The 10,042-nt window shown below is 36.4% G+C and overlaps 1 protein-coding gene across 1 annotated transcript in view; it reads left to right on the top strand.

The window, feature by feature from the left end:
* TMPRSS11D (transmembrane protease, serine 11D) overlaps positions 1-10,042 on the top strand; it is a 40,875-nt gene that overhangs the window by 16,596 nt on the left and 14,237 nt on the right. Inside the window, exons 4-6 of the mRNA XM_015565773.1 lie at positions 3,701-3,768; positions 5,607-5,764; positions 8,232-8,270. Of these exons, the coding sequence (XP_015421259.1) occupies positions 3,701-3,768; positions 5,607-5,764; positions 8,232-8,270 (265 nt within the window). The remainder of the gene's footprint in view (positions 1-3,700; positions 3,769-5,606; positions 5,765-8,231; positions 8,271-10,042) is intronic.

The following is a 10,042-nucleotide window of genomic DNA, read 5'->3' as shown; positions in this document are numbered from 1 at the left end:
TGCACACTGCCCCCTCAGGGGCCGGCAGCGGCAGGCGGGAACGTTGGAGCCCGCCGTCACTGAGGCAAGCAAGCCTCATGTTCAGTTTAAGCTGCCTGGCTGCCGGTTGCCATCTTGGCTGTCAGTTAATTTGCATATCTCGCTGATTAGCCCATGGGAAGGGTAGCGGTCGTATGCCAATTACCATATTTCTCTTTTAATAGTGTAGATTATCATATAGGATGAAGCATTTGTCCTTTTTACATAATCTGGAGGGGGGGGGCTTTCTTTATTAGAATATTAAAATTTATCTATCATTCATGTTGCATATATTTTCCTGATATGGGATTTGATGTTCAACCTTGTTTATAATGTAGGGGTTTTTTTATGCCCAATAGGTTCAGTATTTTTATGTAGCTAAAATTATCAATCATTTTGATGATTTCTTACTTTTATGCCAAGTTAAACATGTCTTTCTCCACTCCAAATATTCTAACACATTCACTCACATTTCCTTTTTTGTACTTTAATTATTTCACTTTTTGTAATTTTATCTTTGATTCATCTGAAATTTATTTTATAGTAAGATAGATATACAGTTTTTTCCCAAGAAATAGCTAGGTGGTGGTACCAACACTATATGTTAAATAGTGTAATTGATTTAATTGTCATGCTACCTTTATCATACACTAAATTTTTCCTTTTATTTTTCTGTATTCTACTCCCTACCACTGATTAATCTTGCCTCACAGTACCAAACTACTTAGAGTACTATGGCTTTAGAATCTATTTAAACACCTGTCAAAGCAAGATCTCCTGTGAAATTTTTCTGATGTATGATTTTGGTAATCTTATACATTTATCCTTCTGTAAAAACACATAAAACATTTAAAACATAACATGAATAATACTTTAAAATTGTGCTTTATAGTTTACATAGCACTTTGACATATATTATCTAACCTGCAACTCATAACAGCCATATGAATTAATAAATCATTTTTATAGGCCAGTAAGCAAAGGTTGTGAGATTAAGAAACATCAAAGGCCATTCAACTGGAAAGTTGTTGAACCAGAATTGAAACCAAGGTCTCCTGACCACAAATCCAAGAATCATATAATTTCCCATTGGTAACATCAGTACCCTCATTATCCTTGTCCCATAGACAACATTGTTCTACTTAATGAGCAGTGAACTAGTCCTGGAACCTTCTATTATATTAAGCAATTCACTTCGCTTTTCTGGTTCTGTTTACTCATAAGTAAAATAAATGTGTTGGGCTAGATTATTTTTATAGTACTTTCTAATACAAAAAGCCTATGATTTTGTGATTTCCATGAGAGATATTTGTGCCACCCATTCACCTATTTTTCTTATCCTACCTTTCTGGCCACTCCTCTATGTCCTTTACAGGCTCATGCTCCTCTACACGGCCATTTAATGTTGAATTCCCCAAGGCTTTGGCCTATCCCTTCCTCTCTTCTCACAATGTTTTCTATCTTTAGATAATCTCATCTACGAGCATGACTTCAACCAAAATGTACACTAGTGACTCATTCTATCTCCAGCCCAGACATTTCTTTTGTACTTCAGAACTTTTCACCCATTTGCCAGCTTGATATCTCTACTTGACATTTTTAAAAAAAAAAAATATCAAATATATTATGTCCCAAAACCAAATCTATGATCTTTTCACGCCATCCTAGCCTTCTTCTAATAATCCTAGCCACATTAATGATAATGTCATTTATTCAGTTTTTCAAAGCAAAAACTTAGAATTCACCCTTGACATACTGCTCTCTGTCATTCCAAATATCAAATTCATTACCAATTCTTGTAGGTTTTATCCTACATTATTTTTCAAATCCATTCATATCTGTCCTTCTGTGCTACCACCACAGGCATCCAAGCCATCACCTCTACTCTAGAATACTAAAATAGCACCATAACAATTGGCATTATTTCTTCCCTAAGAAATAACACATCCAGAGACACTGCTCTCAAATTGCAATCTGATTATATTTTCCTCTTACTTAAAAAATGTCAGTGACTTCCCATTATTTAAGATAATGCTGCCTGGTCTGGCCTTTCCTGTCACCCTAGCCCCTTTGCTCGCTATGCTGCATGCTCACACTGGCCTTCTTTTATTCTTTAAACACAACCTATTTGTTCCCACTGCAGAACTTTGCATGTGCCATTCACCTCACCTATGAAGTTTTCCATCCTCTTCAACCAGCTAACTGAGAAAATGCTAGTCTCATTCTTAAAAATGTTCAAGGCCTCTCTAGAAAAGAAATTATCATTTTGTCCAACAGCTGGTTGGTTTGACATCTGCCTATAGAAATGGATATTGAAAAAGTGAAATACAAGATGGTGTAATAGAGATGGCATAAACTTTACAATTTAAAGAATTGGCTTCAAAATCTGGCTTACGGTAGCATTCAGCATGCTACTTTATTCCCCTACCTTCATCTTTTCATATCCAACTCCACCTTGGTGCAACCTCACAGTTGGAATGGAATGGAATGGAACGGAATCCACTCTCCATTACAAAACCTTGCTATATCTGACCTTGCAATTTGGGGGAACTGTTCCAGTCCTAGAACCACTCCTCATTCACTGTAAAGCTAAACTTGAAGAGGGCCATCCTTGCTGGGACTGAGCAATGATTCAGGGAGATAAGTAGGGCAGGGCAGGAAATTACCAACCGATGCTAAAAATACCTGATGCTTACATATTAATTAGAAATATCAAGGAAAAGGCTGCCTTTTGCTTTTTTCTCCCCTTCTCTTCAAGATCTCCATTGCTACCCATTTTAACCTGGTTTTAACTTTTTATTATATATTTTAATAGGTGACAGCCAAGTTCCCCTGAATATCCACTGGGGAATTCAATTGCTTACAAGGATAGTAATTTAAGTAAGTATCTTTTTAAAAAGCAAAGCAAGTAAATTTAGTATTTAGTAAACTTCTGATTCATAAGGGGCAAACGCTGCACCACTTCCAGCCTAATTTAAAATGCAGTAGTGAGGAGCTTTTGTTATTTCAAATTACATCTTAAAATTTCACTGCTGTATTTTAAGAAATATTAAACAAAATAATTTGTTGTGCCCTTTCTCAGAGGCAAAAACACTTAAAATATATTTATTAATTTTTATTTGATAAAGCTTTCCATGTGATTTCAAGTATAGTTTTGAAATCCAACTTGAAAGACCATCAAATATATACATATATATACATATATATTATTTAAAAATTATATACTTATTATTATTAAGAGATATCAATTAAATTTAAACTGGTTTTAAAATATCAGCTGGAATCACAGAAAGAGTGGTATTAACTTTTAAAAGCAGTTGTTAAAAGGGTTACACAATATAAGTTGTATCAGTGGACTTCCCTAATGTTGGCTTGCCACCAAATCACATAACACGGTCTCTCATTGAGTAACGCATGTTAAGAATGTCTTCTGGTGAGACACATCTTATCCGCTATCATCTTTGTGCAACAAATGAAAAAAATGGGCATGCATCAAAAGGTTATATAACCTGCCTAAATCAATCCCATGTATTCTGAAATGGAATGGAACTAAACTGAGCTGAACTAGTTACTCAGTCCCTATTATCTCATTTACGTAACTCTCATGTTGTGAGGTTGGGAGCAAAGATTAAGGAGAAGAACTGTAATTACAGAGGGTTTCCTCCCCCCTTTATTTCTACAGATTACTACAACATTCAAAAAATCAGATTTAAGAAATCAGTTCATCCGAGCTCATGTTGTCAAACTGAGGTAAGTGGAACAATATCAAAAAGTATGGAAACTTGGATGCAATTTGGCCCATTTGACTTTTATTCACAGCATGAATAATGAATGAAACCTTCACAGAATTCGATGCAATATTATGAGAATAGTATCATAAGCAATTTAAAAAAACAATGCCAAAACAAAAACAAAACATGTCAGATATGACCTATTTATCTACTAATATAAATAACTACATTTAATTTTTGGTAGGAAAAAGAGAAAGGGGTGGAGAGAGATATGGGTGAAGGTAAGGTAACAGGGCTGTCCTGTTGTATAAATCCAGTGGCTACCATTCACAATGCAGTCTAAGTAAATAGGGCCCCCTGGAGTTATGCAGTGCTGTGGTCCTGCCCTTATGCATCCATGATCAGAACACTACAGCCAACATCAAAAGTGGCTTTGTGCTTTTGTTTGCCTGGAATGCTATAATATAAAGATGCTGTGGCAAATGCAAGCATGTCTGTCATAAATTAATAACAGGGGGAGTAGCAGCATGCATGCTAGCTATTTGCCATTCCTGCCTTAATCGAATGTGTACCTATTTACATGATGTGATAAGACAAGCATTCACAACTAAAATAGTCACCCCTCACTAACCCTACCACAAATGCCTCAAATGCCCACATTGCTCAATTCTACAAGCAATGTCCAAACATTCTTTGAAAGGAGAATGATTCTGTTCTTCCTCAAATACTAATACTACAAGAAAAATTAATTTTTCTTATTCTCTGTAGAGTCACCTAATAAGAAGCCATGGAGCTAGAGCTCTGGACGGATAAATTTTGTTGAGAGTTAGAGGAGTGGGCAGAATCCATGAAAAAAGTATTTTCCAAAATGCACTTCAGTGCACATTTGCCTTAGTACCGCCTTGTGAAAGTCTCTGTATTAGCCACCAGCTCTCAAAACATGTAGGACTGAATGAGCTATCTGTATTTTCTCTCCCTTTATTCACTTACCCTTAGCTGAACCTATTTCCAAATCTGAACCTATCATCTCTCCTTCACCAAATGTTACTCTTCTAGTGTTGCCTACCTCTATTAATGGCAAAAGCTTTAACCTAGTTGCTCAAGAAAGAAATATGAGTCATTTTAAATTTCTGTCTTTCCTTCAATCCACATTATGTGTGTGTGTGTGTATTTTAATACATATATAAATAAGATGTCTCTTTGAGTAAAGAGACAATGTCTCTTTATGTAGTAAAAAAATTTACTAAACCTTTACCTGACTTCTTCCTACCATCTTCATCTCTGAGCTTATCTTTTACTACTTTCCACTCTGCTCTTTACTCCACTAGACTTCTTTCAGTTCTTCACTCTTCTTAACTCAGACCTTTATATAAGCTATCCCCTCTGCGTGAAATACACACACACACACACACACACACACACACACTTTTCCCCCCTCCCCCTTCTGTATTAAAATATTGTGTATTAATGGAGAATTTGAGCTACAGAAAGCAAACACATCAGGAAACGGTTACCCTTGAAAAGCCAGTTTTTATTCACAATTCCCAAGATGAAGTGACATGACTCTTTGATAGGGTTGTTATGAAGATCAAATAAATTATTAAGTATAAAACACTGTCCTGTGTGAGCAGCTATTTACATGTTTATCTTTCACTAAGGATCCCTTTCCTTTGAATTGCACATTTATATATTTTCTACTTTTTCTCTTGTTAGTCTTTTCTTACTGATTTGTAGAATTCCACATTTATAGTAGGTACCAATCATTTGTCCCTTTCTGAGTTGCAAATATATTCTCCTTGTCTGTGGCAGATAATTATCATAATTATCCATTTTTAAAAATATCTTTATGGTTTTCAGGCAAAAAGGCAGTGGTGTGATGGCAGATACTGTTATGAAATTTAAATTCTCTAGAAATAACAATGCAGCATCAATGAAAAGCAGAATTGAGTCTGTTTTACATCAAATACTGAATAACTTTGGAAACGTGGAAATAAACCCTCCGACTGATGTAGAAGGCAAGTACCTTGTTTTTTACCATTTTATTTCAATATATCCCTCAATGTAACTAACCCATATTTTAAATTAATGAGAAACTGGCCTTTTTCCCCATGAAGTTAAACTTTGTGAAAACAATATATTATGAATCTAGGTCCAATATGTAACCCTCTAATATGAAACATTTTAAAGTTTAAAGAATCATCTAGAATTCATATAGTAAATTTCATTTATTAAAAATTCTTTATTAATTTCCCCTTCCAATACTCCTTATGAGGAATGTTGTCAGGTGTTCAATTGTATGTATGTTACAGGAATGGTAAATAGCTTCTCAAAGTCAGAGACCCATTTAGTGACCCCACTCAGAACAGAGCATGCAGCTGTAAGATTTCTAGTAAATACTTGTAGAATAAAGAAGGAAATTAGGAAATTTAGCAATATCTTTATATTCTTTCTGAAAATTATCTCTATTTCTGCCTTTCTTGAATCTATATCTATTTTCTTCATCCCAATTGCTACCTCTCTAGTTCAAGCCAACATCATGTCTCATTTGAACTTTTGCACCAGCCTTCATACTGCTCTCCTTATATACTTTTCTTGACCCCTTCCAATCTATTTTCTACAAATTCATTAAGGAAATGTTTTACAATACAAATGATTTTGCTTACAAGCCTCCCACAGCTTCCCACAAAACACACACACACACACACACACACACACACACACACACGCACACGCACAGACACCTTTAAGTGGAATACCATATTTTCTGGTTTGCCCAGGACAGTCTCAGTTCATGCCAGTTATCCCAAGAACCATGATAACTATTGCCCCCTAAATGTCCTGGTTTGGACAATAAAGGATAGAGCCACTTCATCTAAAGTGCTGCATGATTTGGTTCATACTTACCCCTCCAGCCTTGTATTATACCACTCTCATCCTCATTCTGGCCACACTTTCATTTTCCCCAACTACCAGGCTCCTCTCTTCCTGCTTCAGGGCCTTTGCACACATTGCTCCCATTTGTTATAATACTCCCTAGATCACCCCAGAGCATCTGTCAGTTTTCATCAGAATTATTACTTTCTAATGTAAACCTTTCCTAACTTCCGTTACTCAACTACCTACCCTTGTCACAGACTCTTTCATTTACCTTCATAGTATTTATCACAAAGAAAACCACAAAATTATTTATGTGATTTTTGTACTGCTTATCTTCATCCTCTTCTGTAAGTTTACTAAAGGCAAGAACTAGTCTGCCTTGTTGATCCTACTGTCCTACTACTCAGCATTTAGTATAATAGATACTCCATTGATATTTGTTACATGACTAAAGGAAAGGAATTACTTAGTACATGCATAAAATTTAAGGACACTCCTCCAACTTTATCTTATAACACGTTTAATAAACCATGATTCTCTCACAATAAATTCAAGATTAAAGGATTTTGATGGCTCCCACACTGGACTGCTATTTAATCTGGATTCTACCAACAGAGAGGAAAGCAATTTGGAATCTATTGGTAAACAATCATTGCACCAGGACCACAAAGTTTTCTCCCCAGCCCCTCCAAGCCCTCCCAGTCCTACTCTGGACTCCCATTTCCTCTGCCAGCAAGTAAAGAGTTAATCCTTGGCACAGAACAGACCTCCAAGACACTGCTCCAGTTCCATGGCTGGTCATGTCCTTTCTGACTGGCTGACACTCAGACACTAGTTTGTTTAATCCTCACAGCAATCCTATCATATTTTTATTGTTAACACTCAGAAAAGCTAGATAATTGAGTCAACATGTAGGGGTGTCAGGATTTGAAGTCAAGTCTCTCTTATTCTAAGGAGGAAGAGCAATGGTCAGCTCTTTTTATTTATGTTGCCTCTAAAAAGGATTTTTTAGCTCCTCTGACACACAGCAGATGAGATACCAAAGCCCTGTGTCACTACTGGCAGCCAATAAATTTGCACAGATGTATTTTAGAGAGCATGATAAGCCTGTCTGAGTTTAGATTTAGCTTATAGGAAATATGAAGCTGATTTCAATCAGAGAAGAATATGACCTGATATACATTTTTAGAAAAATCAGCGTGGTAAAATAGAGATGGATGCATGCAAAGTGCAAAGGAGCCCAGTTTGAAGGTTATTTTAAGAGTATAGGTGTCAAATGACGAAAGCATGAACTAATGCAATAGCCAAAGGGATGGAGAGAATGGGGCTAATTCAAAGGAAAATTAGAAGCTAGAAGGTACAAAATGTGGAAACCAATAAGATGTGAAAATTACAAGAAAGAAATAGTTAAAAGGCCATTTCAGATGTCTAGCCATTGGTGGAAGTGACGTCATTACTAAATGAGGAGCTGAGGAATCTGTATTTTAGCAGCTGTCCAAGTGTTTCTGACTATGGGTGTCTGAGGGCTACCCTTTAAGAAATTACAATAAAATTGCACACAGTCCTTAATGTACTAATCTCAGTCTTTTTGTTTTTTGACACCAGCTATTAATGACCAGGAAGCAGTAAATATGTTCAATCAAGGTAACTTTTAAAATTATTCTATAAATATGATTTACCAGAATATACAGAGTAAGTGGTCAAGTCAGTTGTGCCCTTTGCCAAGGCAGCGTCTATTGAGGTGATACCTTTATTCTTAGTTCACTCACGTGGGATGTTGTTGAGATAAGATACTGCTGATTCCATTGGCGATAGAGTGCTATTCAGGTCTCCCCTCCTTGACGAAAGAAGCCGTAGCAATGGCATTCCTCCCAATCTGTAACAAGTGTGGCCTCCTGAAAAATTTCTTGGCAGCTTTGGGAAGCTTTTCCTGCCCTGATCCTATGGTAGCATTTCTGTAGAATTGTAATTTATGTTGGGTGATATCGTTTATATGGCTTCTCCTAACTACCAGAATAGTGTGCTTTGTTGAGGAATTATGTTAATTATGAAGTATAAATTTTTTTAAATTATAAAATGTGCTGCCAGTTTTAATGTTGATAACCTAAAGGATAAGTCACTACTTTCCACTCTCATTCTGTATATTCTCTGGCTAGGATAGCTGAAATATAATCACTAGAAAACAGCAGTTTTCTGATGACAAAATGTAGTCAGAAAGTAATTTAATATACCTCAATAGCTGGCCTATTTCAGATACTTAAATGATGTTATAAGATAATGCTACTCTATGGGTGTTGTTCAACTTTATTATATATTTAATGCATGCTTCTTCATTTTAGTAAAAATGTTCTTAAGTAAATTTCTAGAGGATTTGGTTGGTGGTACAACAAAGGAATATATGTTCCATATATATTTTTTAAAAAAAAAAATATATATATCAAACCACGCATTTTCTCCCCCAATTCTTTTTTTAAAATATATATATATTATTGATTTTTTAAAGAGAAGAAGGGAGAGGTTTAGAGAGTTAGAAACATCTATGAGAGAGAAACATTGATCAGCTGCCTCCTGCACACTCCCCATTGGGGTTGTGCCTGCAACCAAGGTACATGCCCTTGACTGGAATCGAACCTAGGACCCTTCAGTCTGCAGTCCATTTATATTCTTAATAGAAGTCTAGACCTTTTCTGAGAAGTCTGTTACAAAAAAATAACAACAAAAAAAACCTTTGGATGGTTGTCATATTGAAGCAGTATCACCACCTTAAAGCTGGTCCAGCAATAGAAATTGGTGGTGGTGATTTAACTCTAATTTCTTAGTAATAAACCAGAGGAAGTAAATCATGCAAATGGCCATTTTCAGGCTGGCCACGCCCCCAACGACCCAAGCTCCCGGCCTCTCCTTTTTTTTCTGGGATTTTTTTTATCTTCTATAATTGAAACTTTGTAGCCTTGAGCGGAGCCCAGGTCCGGCAACCCAGGCTCCCAGCCCCTCCTTGAGTGGAGGCCACAGCTGGCTGGAAGCAGGAATCTGGGATTTATTTATTTTCTATAATTAAAACTTGATAGCCTTGAGTAGGGCCGAGAGCTGGCCTGGGTAGGTGGGAAGATTGGCTTCCTCCATCACCGGGGGCAACCCAAGCCTCCTGCTCACTCCAGCTCCATGGCTGCCACCATCTTATTTGGGTTAATTTGCCTACTTGCTTCTGATTGGCTTGTGGACGTGGCTTGTGCGTGTGGCTTAAGCATAGTGGAAGGACAGTTAATTTGCATGTTTCTCTTTTATTATATAGGCTTCCATATGTGATACCATGCAGTAGTTTCTTTTGTCTGGCTCATTGCACTTAACACAATACATTCAAGGTTCATTAATGTTGAAAATGACAGGATGTTTTTCTTTTTAAGGCTAAATATTAT

Source organism: Myotis davidii, unplaced genomic scaffold, assembly GCF_000327345.1.
Source record: "Myotis davidii unplaced genomic scaffold, ASM32734v1 scaffold31, whole genome shotgun sequence".
NCBI lineage: Eukaryota > Metazoa > Chordata > Mammalia > Chiroptera > Vespertilionidae > Myotis > Myotis davidii.
The sequence above is the reverse complement of the archived record's forward strand: the minus strand, read 5'-3'. Positions and strand labels throughout refer to the sequence as shown.